The following is a 19,536-nucleotide window of genomic DNA, read 5'->3' as shown; positions in this document are numbered from 1 at the left end:
CAGGGAGTCCCAGGGTGTCCCAGGGAGTCCTAGGGTGTTCCAGGGAGTCCCAGGGAGTCCCAGGAATGAGGTAAGCCTCTCTACCATGTCCCTAGTCCTTCCCCCCCCTGTTCCTCCTCTCCATCACTCCACACCTCTTCCACCCCCACCCCCACTCCCCCCTCTCTCCCTCCCACTCCGATTTTCCATCCTTCTATTCTCCCTTCACAGTTCTATCTACAATCACCATCACCACAGTCACCACCACCATCATATAGCCACAGCTACCACCATTACCACCACCACTGCCACCACCACTACCACCACACCCACCACCACACCCACCACCACACCCACCACCACACCCACCACCACACCCACCACCACACCCACCACCACACCCACCACCAGTACCACCACCAGTACCACCACCAGTACCACCACCAGTACCACCATCACTACCACCATTACCAACTACCAGCACCACAAGAGAGTCGGGAAGTTCAGAAAAGGAAAATCCAAATAGATTTGGGGGCGTTTGGGAGTGGATATAATTCCAGGATTAACAGGAGAGGCGCACATAGTCAGGATAACACCATACAGCAAGCTGGTAGCTTACATTAACACGATATTTATCAACCCTGACAGTGGCCTTACAGCCTACGTGATACCAGTACTGGAAATATGCAGCACCGGCTTGAAATCCACATCTTGCGACAAACACACACCTGGAGAAGTTTTGATACTTGATTAGTGGCTGAAATGCCATTCACAGCCCCTCGAGGATAGAGGGAACACAGGGAACTTGATCACGACATAAAAGATACTAATGGAATATTGTCAAGGTGGACATTTCGAGTGTCTTTAAATTAAAGTGAGACACAGTAGAACGAGCTGGAAATATTCAGTTAATAGTCCTTGAAAAATAAGTTTCGCTGCGTCCGCCATCTTAGAAAATGGCGGTTGTTTGAAAAAAAAAAAAAAAAAAAAAAATTAAAATTTTCTACACTTTTTTTATTTCGGCAGGTTTGCGATACAAATTGCCATATATATCCATAAATAGATATTGTTCAACCAATAAAATATGATTTTAAACATTTTTAAACAGAAACCACCACCACGGGAACACTTGAAGGTAGGCCATTAGTTTATATATAAATCATATATATACAAGTTTATATATACTATATAAATCAATGCTTTTCAAAAAGGAAGAAAAAGATGGGAATTGAGGGATTTAAATTGTTAAATGGCTGCCGGGGAAAAAAAAACGACAGGATATTTGAGGTACAACATTTGATTTGCCAATCTATCCGAAATGGCCAATGGCGAATCGAATCTGCCGCCACAATCATTAACACTTCTCTAGAATACCGTGATTCAAGGACGTACTTGACAGGGGAATGGTAACTCGCAGCCAAGTACCACCATCATGCCCTCTATGATATCACCTCTGAAGTGTGTCGAGACTGTCAAGCGCTATCATGGGTGAATGCTGAAAAAAATAAACAATTGCTATCTAATGACGAAGTTGATAACTTGTCTGCAGGTAACATAATATTTTTCCTCCGCTGGAAAGTAATTTCCGTAAATTTGATTTTCTAAACTACAACTAAGGCAGACCTCACGACGTTTAAATTTATTTTCATACTCGGTGAGAATACCTTGAAGATTCTCCTCAGTTAGAATCTTCTATACCTTGGAGATTGCTTCTCATACCCAAGATACCTACTCTAGCTATTCTAGCGAGCTAGCTAGTTAGCTAACATCTAAACTACTGGGACCGACTAAAATGCCTAAATCTGTAAATCTGTATTCTCTTAAGCGCAGGCGGGAGAGATACATAATAATTTACCCGTGGAAAATATTAGAGGGGCTGGTCCCAAACCTGCACACAGAAATAACATCACATGAGACCAGAAGGCATGGCAGGATGTGCAGAATACCCCCGTTGAAAAGCAGAGGTGCAACAGGTACTCTGAGAGAGAACTATCAACATCAGAGGCCCGAGACTGTTCAACACGCTTCCACTACACATAAGGGACATAACTGGCCGACCCCTCACAGTGTTCAAGAGAGAACTGGATAAACACCTCCAAAGGATACCTGATCAACCTGGCTGTGACTCATACGTCAGGCTGCAAGCAGCCGCGTCCAACAGCCTGGTTGACCAGTCAAGCAACCAGGAGGCCTAGTCGACGACCGGGCCGCAGGGACGTTAAGTCCCGAAAACACCTCAAGGTAACTTCAAGGTAACCTAGGTAGATGTTATTTGCTCGCCTGCACGGAGACTTGTAGCCCAAGACACTCTCTGGTTCTTCTATTCACCCAAAGATTGCGGTTCCATGGGAGGGGGGGGGGGGAGGACTTGTGATAGTGTGACGGAGCCAGGGGACAATTGTCTCCCCCAGACAGCAGTCACAGGTCGCTAGATCACTTGTTGCGTCATCCACCGTCACCCACAATATTGGTCAATCAACTGTTGAGAGGCTGGACCAAAGAGCCAAAGCTCAACCCCCCCCCCAAACACAATTAGGTGAGTAAAATATTAGTGACGGTGTGCCTTATATACCACCTGCATCCATCGTGTTCATCCATAGTCAACATCCACCTCTGGGAATCATCATCCTCCTCTTCAATTAAATCACTAATTGGTCTGTTTAAATTTGACATCAAATTATTAATGATTCATTTTTTTGCCAATGAACTAAGACACTAACTTAAAGCGGGTATACGTTGACAGTAATCTTTAAAGCACATTGTTTCTTTATATATGCTTTACCTAAAGCTTAAAACTAATATAAGAAAATGGTATTAGCTCATGCAATTGATATAATGTCCCGTTTTCTGTTCGTGGATTCTCTAGGTTAGGTTAGGGCATCTTAGGACGACAGTTTCTTGATGTTGGGAACGCTCGCGAGGATGGACTACACCATCACCATCACCACCACCACCACCATTACCACCACCATCACCATCATCACCATCACCACCACCATCACCATTACCATCACCACCACCATCACCATCACCACCATCACCACCACCATCACCATCACCACCACCATCACCACCACCATCACCATCACCACCACCCCCACCATCACCACCACAAGAAGCCCTTACACAGAAAACATCACCAATCGATGACGAGTACTGGAGTCCCCCCCCCCCTCCTCTTCCTGGAGCCCCCCCCCCCTTCTTCTCCTCTTGTCTCCTCTTCCTCCTCTTCCTCCTTCTCTTCCTCCTCTTCCTCCTTCTCTTCCTCCTTCTCCTCTTCCTCCTCTTCCTCCTTCTCTTCCTCCTTCTCTTCCTCTTCCTTCCTCACTATTTATATTCTCTAATTCTTCCTTAATTCTGTCCTCTTCCAATTAAATTATTCTTTGTCTTCCTTCTTAATTGCTAATGTGTTCACTGTTCTTGTGACTGTGTTCACTGTTCTTGTGACTGTGTTCACTGTTCTTGTGACTGTGTTCACTGTTCTTGTGTCAGTGTTCACTGTTCTTGTGTCAGTGTTCACTGTTCTTGTGTCAATGTTCACTGTTCTTGTGTCAGTGTTCACTGTTCTTGTGTCAGTGTTCACTGTACTTTTTGGTGACAGTGTATATACCCTCCCCCCCCCCCTCTCCAGCCACCACTAGCATCTAGTATTTCAGTCCACCCTCCTAAGGCTTCCTAGCGTCAAGAAAACGGTCAATAAATTAAGTACCCCCCTTATCCTAACCTACCAGAGGACCCACAACAGAAAACGGGAACAGTACGTCACTTTTCGCCAGCCGCTTCTATTTTCTAACACGAGCATTTTTTTTTTTAGCTTTACGTAACGCGTACGGGCGAAATACGACGTTCTTTGTAGGAGGAGAAGTTGAGGATTTACGTCAGTCTGTCCCTCTGCACACACCCATTTTCTTTTAACTTTCGTGTTTACATACTAATATGAGGCTTTTAGCCACACTATGTGACGCCTTTAGCCACACCATGTGGTGCTGTGGCCACATAGTGTGACGCCACAGACCACATCATGTAGGTCTGTAGGTTGTCAATATTATACACACCTTCCTACTGCTTTATATAATTTTAAAATCTCAGTTACCCACAGCTCGGTACATCATTCTCCTCGCAGATCAATATATCATTCCCACAGATAAACATATCATTCCACAATATCAAGATATCATTGCCTCCCACAGATCAAGATATCCTTACCCCTACAGATCGATATCCTTACTCTACAGATCAAGATATCCTTACCCCTACAGATCGATATCCTTACTCTACAGATCAAGATATCCTTACCCCTACAGATCGATATCCTTACTCTACAGATCAAGATATCCTTACCCCTACAGATCAAGATATCCTTACCCCCACAGATCAAGATATCCTTACTCCCTACAGATCAAGATATCCTTACTCCCTACAGATCAAGATATCCTTACTCCCTACAGATCAAGATATCCTTACCCCCACTGATCAATATATCCTTACCCCTACAGATCAAGATATCCTTACCCCCACAGATCAAGATATCCTTACCCCCACAGATCAAGATATCCTTACTCCCTACAGATCAAGATATCCTTACCCCCACTGATCAATATATCCTTACCCCCACAGATCAAGATATCCTTACCCCCACAAATCAAGATATCCTTACTCCCTACAGATCAAGATATCCTTACTCCCTACAGATCAAGATATCCTTACCCCTACAGATCAAGATATCCTTACCCCCACAGATCAAGATATCCTTACTCCCTACAGATCAAGATATCCTTACCCCCACTGATCAATATATCCTTACCCCTACAGATCAATATATCCTTACCCCCACAGATCAAGATATCCTTACCCCCACAGATCAAGATATCCTTACCCCCACAGATCAAGATATCCTTACCCTACAGATCACTATTAGGGCATGAAGAAGGAACTTATTTTTGTAAGCTCTTTACTTAAGGATGACCTGGCATTAGTGTGAGTCCTCATTAACCTGGGGGGTTAATGAGACCTCATTAACCTGGGGGGGGGGGGTTAATCAGGCTTCATTAACCTGTGAGGTTAATAAGAGCCTCAGTCTTCAAGACCTATATCAGGCTAACATTAAGAGGCAAACATCTGTCTTTCTCTACTGTCATGTGTGTCATATGACAGCCAGCTGTCAAGACAAGTGAGTCTTCTTGACACTGGGGGGCGACCCAGAGCCTCGAACCCAGACTCTGAAAGTGGTCAGGCAAGGACAATAAAGTGCAGCTGTCATAGGGTAAACATTGGGGTTGGAATAATTTTTTTTTTTTCAGTGGGAGAGAAGGAATGTGGAAAGAGAGAATAGGGAAGGATGGAGGGAGGGGGGTGGGGGGTAAGGGAATGGGGGAGAGGGGGAAGAAAATAGGGAAAAAAGTGTGAATTGCGGGAATTTTTTCTCGATAAAATTGGAGAAATTATTTACATGCAGACGAGTGCCTCGAGGGGTAATTGCATAATTATATATATATATATATATATATATATATATATATATATATATATATATATATATATATATATATATATATATATATATATAATAATATATATATATATATATATATATATATATATATATATATATATATATATATATATATATATAATATATAGTTTTTATCTCTGTTTAGTACACAAAAAGTCTGAACGTGTTAATTATGCTATATTATGCTATATTATGCTCCAGGACAAACAGCGATAGATCTAGACACGAATTTCCGACGAAATGGATAACAAAATAACAGATTTGCCAGGAAGGTCAATCAGGATATATGCGCTAATAAATGGCGATCATCAACGTACATATGTACGAGTCCTTACACCGTACATATGTGCTCCACACACACACACACACACACACACACCTACATGAATATGTATACACAGCTATACATGCAGATCAGACTTGACGTTAGCAAGCGGCGCTCATTCAGCCTCGCGTCTGAGCATAATACCGTTGAAGAGTCAGAAGAGAGAGACAAAAATCAGAATGAGCGAGAAAACGCGTTTAATTGGCACTCAGGAAATTATTCTAAAATCAGGAAAGTCACTTATGAAATTGAGGATTTTCTGCAGGCGGGGAAAAAAACTAGCAACAGAAAGAGATTTTGAGTCTATCACACGAACAACAGAGAGAAGATGCGAACATTTGCAGGGGACGAGCACTTTGACTCATGATGAGCACTTTGACTCATGATGAGCACTTTGACTCATGATGAGCACTTTGACTCATGATGAGCAATCTGACTTACAAGTTGATTCATCTAGATCGGGTCCAGACTGGAGGCGACCTACGTTGCCTTAAAAATTCTGATGAGTCCTGGGGAACTGACATTAATGAGTGCGCAGCATTAAAAAGATGAGAGCGAACTTCACATATAATGTTTTGCAACCGCTGCTGTCGAGACGATATGAGATGCGCAGTAAGGCTGTACAAGTCTCTAGGCTATCTCGCTTGCCAACCAAGCCGGAGTGGATATGTGGGCCTGCGGGCCCGCTCCAAGCAACAGCCTGTTTGACCAAGTTCTAATAAGTCAAGCCTGGCTTCAGGCCGGGCTCAGGGAACGGAAGAACTCTCAAGACCCTCTCCAGGTATGCTCCAGGTATATGCCAGGTTAAGCATGTGGCGCTTCACCGTCACGGAACTGTTAAACATCTTATTAACATGTTAATAACATCATCGTCTGTGTTTACTCAGCATCAAGTGGGACCTGCCTTTGCCTACCCCAGGTAGATCTCTGATCGGTAGATTTCCTCTTGCCACATGCCAAAGTATAATAGGTCCTCGGCTTCAGGAAGATGGTGTATCAGATCATTGCAACAGCCATTCCGGCAACAAAATGGCATTAAGCACACTGCCTGGTGGCACTCTGGTACTGGTGGCACTCTGGTACTGGTGGCACTCTGGTACTAGTGGCACTCTAGCACGAATTGAGTGCCATTCAAGTTCTTTTCCTACTCTCAGGGTCCATTCTTGAAGGTAGTTAGTCCCTTGTTAGCTGCACAAATGGAGGCAGAGGCAACGCTAGCGAAGGACTGCAGCGAATCTGACGTGAGGGTCGGAATCTGACGTGAGGGTCGGAATCTGACGTGAGGGTCGGAATCTGACGTGAGGGTCGGAATCTGACGTGAGGGTCGGAATCTGACGTGAGGGTCGGAATCTGACGTGAGGGTCGGAATCTGACGTGAGGGTCGGAATCTGACGTGAGGGTCGGAATCTGACGTGAGGGTCGGAATCTGACGTGAGGGTCGGAATCTGACGTGAGGGTCGGAATCTGACGTGAGGGTCGGAATCTGACGTGAGCGTCGGAATCTGACGTGAGCGTCGGAATCTGACGTGAGCGTCGGAATCTGACGTGAGCGTCGGAATCTGACGTGAGCGTCGGAATCTGACGTGAGCGTTGGAATCTGACGTAACCGTTGGAATCGCTACGGACCGCAACGAGACCTTCCTCACTCTTCGGGTCAGGTGTGAGGGTGTACAGGACACGCACGCACACACACACACACACACACACACACACACACACACACACACACACACACACTTTTGACGTATTATCTGATCTGAGTCATATACATAACATATACATCACATCAACTGTCCTTAATATTTGCTTCATTCTGAAGTGATATTATTTATTGGTGTGTGTGTGCTCACGTAGTTGTGCTTGCGGGGGTTGAGCTCTGGCTCTTTGGTCCCGCCTCTTAACCGTCAATCAACTGATGTACAGATTTCTGTGTGTGTGTGTGTGTGTGTGTGTGTGTGTGTGTGTGTGTGTGTGTGTGTGTGTGTGTGTGTGTGTGTGTGCGCGTATGTGCGTATGTGCGTGTGTACTCACCTAGTTGTGCTTGCGGGGGTTGAGCTCTTTGGTCGCGTGTGTGTATGTGTGATGTGAAGGGGGGGGGAAGGGGGTGATGTCCTGATGAAAGCTCCCACAGGAGGGAAATTCTGGCTGAGTGAGCGCCTGGGCTCTAATACCCAGCGCCTGGCTGACTGGAGGAGGGGGGGGGAGGGGGCAGGTGAGGAACACTGGCCTGGGGCATAACAGGAAGACTGTCCACATCTCTCTGGTGCTTAGCGACGCTTGTTGTGACTGGTCCAGTCACGAGGGTCGGGCCAGCGCGTGGATGGGGTTGGAGGGGGGGGGGGGGAGGTGCAAGGGGTTGGGGGGGGGGTGAAGGGGGTTGGGGGAGGTTGCAGGGGGTTGGGGGAGGTTGCAGGGGGTTGGGGAAGGGGGATACAGGAGACGAGCAAGGGTTTAATCTGAGTGAGTTTCAAGCCTATGGTGTAGTCCTGTACGTCTGTACGTCGCGTGAGGATACGTCGGTCTTATGCTCCGCCCCCCCCCTTCTCTTATCTTGTGGATATAGAAGATATAGATATGTTACGTATTGTCCTATCAACAAATACGTAACAAATGCGACTTGCTATGGAAAGCAGGAGCTCACAAATTTCCACGACTTGTGTCCATCGGCTGGCGAGGTGGCTTGGGCGCCTACGTGTCTCATTAAGGTCATAGGAGGTTGGATTTTGTACGTTGGGGATCAGTCTGGAGAGAGATGGGCCTGGGAGGTATAAGCTGGTGGCCTTGAACAAATCCACAAGGGCCGTGACGAGGATTCGAACCTGCGTCTGGTGGCCTTGCTCAAGAGTGGGAGGTAAGACCTGGGAGGGACAGCTGTAGTTCTCTGGCAACGTGACAGATACATTTTGAACATGATTGTTTCAAGCGCAGGTTAGACATGTGACTTTTTTATTTTTTTTGTCTTCTAATATTCTTTCGTACACTACGATTCACATCTTAGCTGCATCATCTTGTCTTCTGTTCGTCGTCGTTATCTTGAGGTTATCTTGATATGATTTCGGGGCTTTTCGTCCCCGCGGCCCGGTCCTCAACCAGGCCTCCTTTTTGTTACACATCCCCAGGAAGCAGCCCGTAGCAGCTGTCTAACTCCCAGGTACCTATTTACTGCTAGGTGAACAGGGGGGTATCAGGGTGAAAGAAACTCTGCCCCATTTGTTTCCGCCTCCACCGGGGATCGAACCCGGAACCTCAGGACTACGAATCCTGAGCGCTGTCCACTCAGCTGTCAGGCCCCACTTGTCAGTTCATTGCCAGCAGGAAGGCCGACAGGAATATCCGAAAATGGTTGATTACCGATCTACAGGAAATTTGGCACCTTCTCTTTTTTATATATAGGAATATATTTATATTTATATATTAATATATAAATAACTATATTGCATATAGTCCTGGGGACCATTCAGGCTTGTTCGCACTTATATATATATTGTGACGATAATCTCCTTCAAGAGATTGAGCCTGCTCTTCCCTTCATAATTACGTCGTCACAATTATATAATACGACTATGGAAGAAATGTCCAACAATGGCAACAACACCAGCAAGGCTTGCCAGGGTGAGCAAAACGTATGCAGCCAGCCACCTGTTCGGACCCAAATCACCAAACTACATGTTGATCGCTGCCGGCTGCGCTGATTGGTCGCCGGTCTGGCTGCACCTGCACTCGCCCCCCATACTACCTGATGTCTGGGGTCGCCCCAACATCAGTCCTCAGAATGTTCAGTGCTTTCGTGGCCATCACACCTCCCAGCTAGACTCTAGCGTGTACTGAGAGAGGTGGTGGCTTTAAGCCAATATTCCAGCACCTCCCACTTAACTTTGTGTTGCACTTCTTGTTATTTTGCCTTAACGTAACCTTTCATTGTGTTATTTAATTATTCTTATTATTTTGATTGATTTTATTATAAGAATTTGTTTGTGCATTTTATTCATGTTTTGATTTATTTAACGTAATTAAAATTTCATTGTTAAAGTTTTACTTGTGTTTTGTGTGTCTTCTCCTTACCTTACCACAGACGAAGTTCCAGTTTTTCTATTTTTTTTTATAACTATGTGACGAGGCCATACCCCTAGCCTTAAACAGCCGAACACCAACGCGTTACCGTCACAAGCTATATGGGGGCCTGTCCTAGGAGCTTCACTCAGGTACTGGTGCCAAGTGGTAATTTATGGTAAGCGTATTTAACTTTGTTAACGTAGCTTTACTATTTTTCATTCAATTTCATTTTTTATAAGGTGCGGTGTATTGTGCATTACGAGAGTAACATATAGTGAAGGTGAGACAACTTTGGATTACGTGGTGACTGTAGGCCTCAGTCATACTCTTAATTGGTCATCTCTCCCTCCATGTTATTACTCGTATTTACCATCTATGTCCCTTGAATATTTCTCATTCTGACAGATCATCATATTGGTACCCTGGTACTGTGGTCTGCCCCGGGTCAAGAGTACCCAATCTTCTGCAATCTGACTGTAGGAGGACAAAGAGGGCCATAGTTCCTCTAGCTCGAACTTTAGTTGCTGAATTGGGACCTCAGCAGCAGTTCTCGTCACAAGTTGACACCTCGCACCCCTACACGTCAGTCAGAGATGATGATACATACAACGGTAGGGAATTAGCTTATTTTTTCAGAGCACAAAAGTTCGCTAATTCTGTAAGTATCATATTAAATTCAGTGGGAAAAACTTGCTTTATGTCCTATAGAGACTTGGCAAGGTATGCCTACATCCTTGGACTACCAATTTTACTTTTGAAGCATTTAACTGTTTCATTTGTTTTCGAAACTCTGTTTCATTTGTTAGTAGGATTTTCTTGCCCTTATTCTCTTACATGAGTACCGGGTACAAGATTTCCTGCGCCCTTGATTTAATTTAATCATTTAATATCTTTCACTTAACGTTAATTGTTAAAGATCACACAGGATAGGTACCAGTTGCCACGTTGTCCTGTTTCTGACATTTCATTATTGAACATTCGTGTACCTTTATTTGCTAATTTCACCATGTTTCGTCTCCAAACTTTCCGTGCAAATCCAGCAGGTGAAATAGGGACTTTAAGTCGTGCCAAGAGGACTGAACTACAAACTCTTGCACATGAGTATCAACTAGAAGTTCCCTACCAAGCCAACAAAAATGACCTACACAACCTGTTGCTGGATTACTATTTAGAGCAAGGTAAGATAGACTCTGAAACTCATGAAACTTACTATATTGCAGATAAAACTGACTTGGCAACGATGAAACTTAAACTAGAGCTGGCTAAGATTGAACGTGAGCAGCAAAGGGAAGCCCGCGAACAACAAGAACGAGCGGCTGCCATACGAAGAGAAGAACAAGAACGAGAAATCACCCTCCGAGAACGTGAAGCTGCCTTGAGGAGAGAAGAACACGAACGTGGACTCGCCCTCCAGGAACGTGAGGTTGCACTACTCCAGGAGCGGGAACGAGTACAGCTTGAAACCAAACGACGCGAGTTGGAGATGCAACGCGAACATGACAAGCAACAAGCAACTCTGGCTCTAGAGTGTCGTCAACGTGAAATCGCCTTGGAAACTTCCCACTTCACTCAACGCCAACAAGCTACTGCCAATCTTCCCGTCAGTTTTAATATATCACATGCAAGTAAGTTAATGCCATCCTTTGTAGAAGCAGAAGTTGATGTGTTCTTTACCACCTTTGAAACCCTTGCTAATCAACTCAGTTGGCCTGTCAACCAATGGGCCACACTTCTCAGAGTCCATCTTACAGGTAGAGCTGCAGTCACACTCAGTACTTTGGCGTCTGAGAATGACTACTACACTCTGAAACAAGCAGTGTTGGACGCCTACCTACTTTCCACCGAAAGTTATAGAAGGAAATTCCGTGACCACCTGAAGGCAAGTACCACTACCTTCCTCGAGTTTGCTAACACGAAACGGAGGTATTTCATGAAATGGCTGGAAGCAGCACATGTCTCTACTTTTACAGAACTCGTCAACCTGATGCTTGTTGAAGAATTCTTGAGACGTGTGCCGCCTCCTGTCCGCCTCTACTTAGCAGATAAAGAAGAAACCGACTACCTGAAGTGTGCTAAGTCGGCTGACACTTACAGCCTCATCCACCGGCTGACACCTGAACCATCCTCCAGTAAGAAGTCGTGGTACAGTTACGAGAAGGTGAGCCCCGATCAAGCTGGTTCACAACTGTACTGCAAGTATTGTAGACTCTATGGACATACCATAGACAAGTGTGGTAAGTCTCAATACAAGGGAACCACTGACCAACAAAGACCCAAACCAACTCCTCCTAAGTCCGGTAAGCCTGTGATGAATGTTGGTGTTAATGTTAATGATCTTTCTCTTTTCAGTAACCACCTGTATACTGGAACTGTCTCTGCCAACGGTTCAAATCCGGAGGGACGTTTCAAATTGAAGATCTTGAGGGACACAGCGGCTCTACAATCGATCATCTTGAAGTCGGCTGTGCCCAACATCGTCTACACCGGGGAAACAGTCTTCATCACTGACCTCACTGCTACCACTCCATACCCTCTCGCCAGAGTCCACCTGGATTGTCCCTACGTGAACGGGGAAGTCCAAGTCGCCGTCAGGGAAAAGCCTTTTTCCATGCCTGGAGTGCAACTTCTCCTAGGCAACGACTTGGCAGAAGACCTGCAACCGACCAACCTGATCGTCATGGACAAACCCCAGGTGTGTAACTCTGTGCCAATAAATCCTATTCTTGAGTATGTTCCAGCAGAGGTTCAAGAGAGTGATGAAGTTTCTCCTCCGGTTCTCGTGACCACCCGTGCACAAGCCGCACGTCCACAGCCAGCTGACTCTACTGCTACCGCTGTCCCTCAAGACCCTCAGAGACTCCCCCCGCATCTGACCAAGTTGGAGTTCCGTAAGTTGCAGAGGGAAGATCTTACTTTAACACCATTGTTTTTCCAGGCTGAGACTCAACCCGACAGTATTCCTGGGTTCTTCCTAGAGAACGACTTGCTCTACCGCAGATATAGACCCAGTAAACTGAAGGAGGAGGACGATTGGGCCAACATCGAACAACTTGTGATTCCCACCAGCCTGCGGCCCACTATTCTACACCTGGCCCACGGAGCATTCTCCCACTACGGCTTCAACAAGACTTACCATGGGATTCGCCAAGACTACTACTGGCCAGGTATGGTAAATAACGTCAAACAGTACGTAAAACAGTGTCATACATGTCAGATGGCAGGCAAACCGAACGTCTCCATTCCCAGAGCACCACTGATTCCCATACAGGTGCCTGCGGAACCTTTCCACAGACTCATAATAGACTGTGTTGGTCCTTTACCTCGGACCAGTTCAGGTAACGCCTACATCCTAACCATCCTGTGTCCTACCACCAGATTTCCCATAGCAGTTCCAGTGAAGAACATCACGGCTGCTACGGTTATCAAACATCTATTGAAGATCTTCACTCAATACGGATTTCCCAGGGAGATTCAAAGTGACTGTGGCACCAACTTCACCAGTGATCTCTTCAAAAGGACACTGGAGGAGTTCAACATCAAACAGGTATTGTCCAGCCCCTATCATCCTGCTTCACAGGGTTCTCTTGAACGTAGTCATCAGACCATCAAAGCACTCTTGAAAAAGTTTTGTAGTGAAACCTCGAAGGATTGGGATAAGCAGATTGACCTTATAATGTGTATTTTCAGAAGTCTCCCCAATGAGTCCCTAGGAGTATCCCCATATGAGATGCTCTACGGCCGTAAGTGCCGTACTCCCCTTAAGGCTTTCAAAGACTCTCTCAGAGATGCCACCTTCAGTGAGCATCAGAATGTGCCCCAGTTTCTTCAAAACCTTCAACACATTCTAGAGAGAGTCCACCGCTTTGCCCATGATAATCTATTGAAAGCCCAGGTGAGAATGAAGACTCATTACGACCAGACCAGCAAAGTAAGAAAATTCAAGCCGGGAGACTTCGTCCTTGCTTATTTCCCTATCCCAGGTTCACCTTTACAAAACAGATTTTCAGGACCCTACTGCGTCAAAGAGTGCAGGAATAATAATAATTATGTGATAGAGACTCCAGATAGGCGGCGGAAGACCCAGCTGTGCCACGTCAACCTCCTGAAGCAATATAATGGTACTCCTCCCACTGTCTTGACTAACTATTCCACATTCACAGAACCCTACATCCACAGTGAGACCATCCCGGCTTCTTCTCCCGAAAGCACTGACAAGGAGTCGGCGCTTTCTAATTCCAAAATCCTTAATGATCTTCCCAAATGCTTTCAGGATAATAATCGTGCTCCTTTGCCCTCTTCTAATTCCACTCTCACCTCGTCAGATAAGCCCTTCATCCTCCATGTCGACGCCAATGGTACCGACGATGGTGGTGTCGTGATGCAGCAACGAGGCGAGAAGAATACACCTGTCAGCAACTACTGCTACAAGGAACGACGGAACAATTGGCAAGGAGCTACTCTTCCTCATCCTGAAGCTTCAGCACTTCACTCCACACCTGAAAAGTGCTCGGTCCACCATCAATACGGACCACACCACCCTACACCTCCTGCAGCACGCCCACTTCTCATCTCAACGTCTTCTACTATGGGCTTGCTAACTGCAGAAATTCAACCTGGAGACACGCTATACCAAGAGTCTGACAACATCTTAGCCCATGATCTCTCCAGAGTTTATGAAGTAGAAGCAACTCCATCCATTACTCCACCACATAACGACGTACTTCTTCCAGAACCGCAGGCTTCGGGGGAGAGTTGTGACGATAATCTCCTTCAAGAGATTGAGCCTGCTCTTCCCTTCATAATTACGTCGTCACAATTATATAATACGACTATGGAAGAAATGTCCAACAATGGCAACACCACCAGCAAGGCTTGCCAGGGTGAGCAAAACGTATGCAGCCAGCCACCTGTTCGGACCCAAATCACCAAACTACATGTTGATCGCTGCCGGCTGCGCTGATTGGTCGCCGGTCTGGCTGCACCTGCACTCGCCCCCCATACTACCTGATGTCTGGGGTCGCCCCAACATCAGTCCTCAGAATGTTCAGTGCTTTCGTGGCCATCACACCTCCCAGCTAGACTCTAGCGTGTACTGAGAGAGGTGGTGGCTTTAAGCCAATATTCCAGCACCTCCCACTTAACTTTGTGTTGCACTTCTTGTTATTTTGCCTTAACGTAACCTTTCATTGTGTTATTTAATTATTCTTATTATTTTGATTGATTTTATTATAAGAATTTGTTTGTGCATTTTATTCATGTTTTGATTTATTTAACGTAATTAAAATTTCATTGTTAAAGTTTTACTTGTGTTTTGTGTGTCTTCTCCTTACCTTACCACAGACGAAGTTCCAGTTTTTCTATTTTTTTTTATAACTATGTGACGAGGCCATACCCCTAGCCTTAAACAGCCGAACACCAACGCGTTACCGTCACAATATATATATATATATGTCGTACCTAGTAGCCAGAACGCACTTCTCAGCCTACTATGCAAGGCCCGATTTGCCTAATAAGCCAAGTTTTCCTGAATTAATATATTTTTTCTAATTTTTTTCTTATGAAATTATAAAGCTACCCATTTCATTATGTATGAGGTAATTTTTTTTTTATTGGAGTTAAAATTAACGTAGATATATGACCGAACCTAACCAACCCTACCTAACCTAACCTAACCTATCTTTATAGGTTAGGTTAGGTAGCCGAAAAAGTTAGGTTAGGTAGGTTAGGTTGTCGAAAAACAATTAATTCATGAAAACTTGGCTTAGTAGGCAAATCGGGCCTTGCATAGTAGGCTGAGAAGTGCGTTCTGGCTACTAGGTACGACATTATATATATATATATATAATATATATATATATATATATATATATATATATATATATATATATATATATATATATATATATATATATATATATAATCTTTGGACAACACCCACCAGTGGGACTCGAACCCAGAAAGCACAACTACCTTCCAGTAGCTGGCATAACTAGTATGCTTTAACCCACTACGCCATCAGACCTTACAAAAGAAGTAGATAGTTCGAGATATATATATCTCAAACATCTCTACCTCCCGAAGGCACCAGATGAGTGAGGGGTCAGTCTGCAATTTTCGTCAAGCCACTGTCAATGTGAGAGAACTCGTGTCCAGCTTATAAGCCTATACTTGCATAAACCACAAGTGAAGATAAACAATCTTTGGACAACACCCACCAGTGGGACTCGAACCCAGAAAGCACAACTACCTTCCAGTAGCTGGCATAACTAGTATGCTTTAACCCACTACGCCATCAGACCTTACAAAAGAAGTAGATAGTTCGAGATATATATATCTCAAACATCTCTACCTCCCGAAGGCACCAGATGAGTGAGGGGTCAGTCTGCAATTTTCGTCAAGCCACTGTCAATGTGAGAGAACTCGTGTCCAGCTTATAAGCCTATACTTGCATAAACCACAAGTGAAGATAAACAATCTTTGGACAACACCCACCAGTGGGACTCGAACCCAGAAAGCACAACTACCTTCCAGTAGCTGGCATAACTAGTATGCTTTAACCCACTACGCCATCAGACCTTACAAAAGAAGTAGATAGTTCGAGATATATATATCTCAAACATCTCTACCTCCCGAAGGCACCAGATGAGTGAGGGGTCAGTCTGCAATTTTCGTCAAGCCACTGTCAATGTGAGAGAACTCGTGTCCAGCTTATAAGCCTATACTTGCATAAACCACAAGTGAAGATAAACAATCTTTGGACAACACCCACCAGTGGGACTCGAACCCAGAAAGCACAACTACCTTCCAGTAGCTGGCATAACTAGTATGCTTTAACCCACTACGCCATCAGACCTTACAAAAGAAGTAGATAGTTCGAGATATATATATCTCAAACATCTCTACCTCCCGAAGGCACCAGATGAGTGAGGGGTCAGTCTGCAATTTTCGTCAAGCCACTGTCAATGTGAGAGAACTCGTGTCCAGCTTATAAGCCTATACTTGCATAAACCACAAGTGAAGATAAACAATCTTTGGACAACACCCACCAGTGGGACTCGAACCCAGAAAGCACAACTACCTTCCAGTAGCTGGCATAACTAGTATGCTTTAACCCACTACGCCATCAGACCTTACAAAAGAAGTAGATAGTTCGAGATATATATATCTCAAACATCTCTACCTCCCGAAGGCACCAGATGAGTGAGGGGTCAGTCTGCAATTTTCGTCAAGCCACTGTCAATGTGAGAGAACTCGTGTCCAGCTTATAAGCCTATACTTGCATAAACCACAAGTGAAGATAAACAATCTTTGGACAACACCCACCAGTGGGACTCGAACCCAGAAAGCACAACTACCTTCCAGTAGCTGGCATAACTAGTATGCTTTAACCCACTACGCCATCAGACCCACTACGCCATTGAGATATATATATCTCGAACTATCTACTTCTTTTGTAAGGTCTGATGGCGTAGTGGGTTAAAGCATACTAGTTATGCCAGCTACTGGAAGGTAGTTGTGCTTTCTGGGTTCGAGTCCCACTGGTGGGTGTTGTCCAAAGATTGTTTATCTTCACTTGTGGTTTATGCAAGTATAGGCTTATAAGCTGGACACGAGTTCTCTCACATTGACAGTGGCTTGACGAAAATTGCAGACTGACCCCTCACTCATCTGGTGCCTTCGGGAGGTAGAGATGTTTGAGATATATATATCTCGAACTATCTACTTCTTTTGTAAGGTCTGATGGCGTAGTGGGTTAAAGCATACTAGTTATGCCAGCTACTGGAAGGTAGTTGTGCTTTCTGGGTTCGAGTCCCACTGGTGGGTGTTGTCCAAAGATTGTTTATCTTCACTTGTGGTTTATGCAAGTATAGGCTTATAAGCTGGACACGAGTTCTCTCACATTGACAGTGGCTTGACGAAAATTGCAGACTGACCCCTCACTCATCTGGTGCCTTCGGGAGGTAGAGATGTTTGAGATATATATATCTCGAACTATCTACTTCTTTTGTAAGGTCTGATGGCGTAGTGGGTTAAAGCATACTAGTTATGCCAGCTACTGGAAGGTAGTTGTGCTTTCTGGGTTCGAGTCCCACTGGTGGGTGTTGTCCAAAGATTGTTTATCTTCACTTGTGGTTTATGCAAGTATAGGCTTATAAGCTGGACACGAGTTCTCTCACATTGACAGTGGCTTGACGAAAATTGCAGACTGACCCCTCACTCATCTGGTGCCTTCGGGAGGTAGAGATGTTTGAGATATATATATCTCGAACTATCTACTTCTTTTGTAAGGTCTGATGGCGTAGTGGGTTAAAGCATACTAGTTATGCCAGCTACTGGAAGGTAGTTGTGCTTTCTGGGTTCGAGTCCCACTGGTGGGTGTTGTCCAAAGATTGTTTATCTTCACTTGTGGTTTATGCAAGTATAGGCTTATAAGCTGGACACGAGTTCTCTCACATTGACAGTGGCTTGACGAAAATTGCAGACTGACCCCTCACTCATCTGGTGCCTTCGGGAGGTAGAGATGTTTGAGATATATATATCTCGAACTATCTACTTCTTTTGTAAGGTCTGATGGCGTAGTGGGTTAAAGCATACTAGTTATGCCAGCTACTGGAAGGTAGTTGTGCTTTCTGGGTTCGAGTCCCACTGGTGGGTGTTGTCCAAAGATTGTTTATCTTCACTTGTGGTTTATGCAAGTATAGGCTTATAAGCTGGACACGAGTTCTCTCACATTGACAGTGGCTTGACGAAAATTGCAGACTGACCCCTCACTCATCTGGTGCCTTCGGGAGGTAGAGATGTTTGAGATATATATATCTCGAACTATCTACTTCTTTTGTAAGGTCTGATGGCGTAGTGGGTTAAAGCATACTAGTTATGCCAGCTACTGGAAGGTAGTTGTGCTTTCTGGGTTCGAGTCCCACTGGTGGGTGTTGTCCAAAGATTGTTTATCTTCACTTGTGGTTTATGCAAGTATAGGCTTATAAGCTGGACACGAGTTCTCTCACATTGACAGTGGCTTGACGAAAATTGCAGACTGACCCCTCACTCATCTGGTGCCTTCGGGAGGTAGAGATGTTTGAGATATATATATCTCGAACTATCTACTTCTTTTGTAAGGTCTGATGGCGTAGTGGGTTAAAGCATACTAGTTATGCCAGCTACTGGAAGGTAGTTGTGCTTTCTGGGTTCGAGTCCCACTGGTGGGTGTTGTCCAAAGATTGTTTATCTTCACTTGTGGTTTATGCAAGTATAGGCTTATAAGCTGGACACGAGTTCTCTCACATTGACAGTGGCTTGACGAAAATTGCAGACTGACCCCTCACTCATCTGGTGCCTTCGGGAGGTAGAGATGTTTGAGATATATATATCTCGAACTATCTACTTCTTTTGTAAGGTCTGATGGCGTAGTGGGTTAAAGCATACTAGTTATGCCAGCTACTGGAAGGTAGTTGTGCTTTCTGGGTTCGAGTCCCACTGGTGGGTGTTGTCCAAAGATTGTTTATCTTCACTTGTGGTTTATGCAAGTATAGGCTTATAAGCTGGACACGAGTTCTCTCACATTGACAGTGGCTTGACGAAAATTGCAGACTGACCCCTCACTCATCTGGTGCCTTCGGGAGGTAGAGATGTTTGAGATATATATATCTCGAACTATCTACTTCTT

General features: G+C 44.8%; 2 protein-coding genes across 3 annotated transcripts in view; one reads left to right on the top strand and one right to left on the bottom strand.

The window, feature by feature from the left end:
- LOC123750198 (homeobox protein OTX2) overlaps positions 1–19,536 on the top strand; it is a 223,601-nt gene that overhangs the window by 29,340 nt on the left and 174,725 nt on the right. The gene's annotated exons all lie outside the window — the stretch shown is intronic.
- LOC138370495 (uncharacterized) overlaps positions 6,967–19,536 on the bottom strand; it is a 19,657-nt gene continuing 7,087 nt past the window's right edge. Inside the window, exon 3 of the mRNA XM_069334868.1 lies at positions 6,967–7,375. Coding sequence (XP_069190969.1) covers positions 6,967–7,375 — 409 coding nt within the window. The remainder of the gene's footprint in view (positions 7,376–19,536) is intronic.

Source organism: Procambarus clarkii, chromosome 32 (assembly GCF_040958095.1).
Source record: "Procambarus clarkii isolate CNS0578487 chromosome 32, FALCON_Pclarkii_2.0, whole genome shotgun sequence".
Taxonomy (NCBI): Eukaryota; Metazoa; Arthropoda; class Malacostraca; order Decapoda; family Cambaridae; genus Procambarus; species Procambarus clarkii.
Note: the sequence above shows the minus strand (reverse complement) of the source record. Positions and strands in the feature narration are given on the sequence as shown.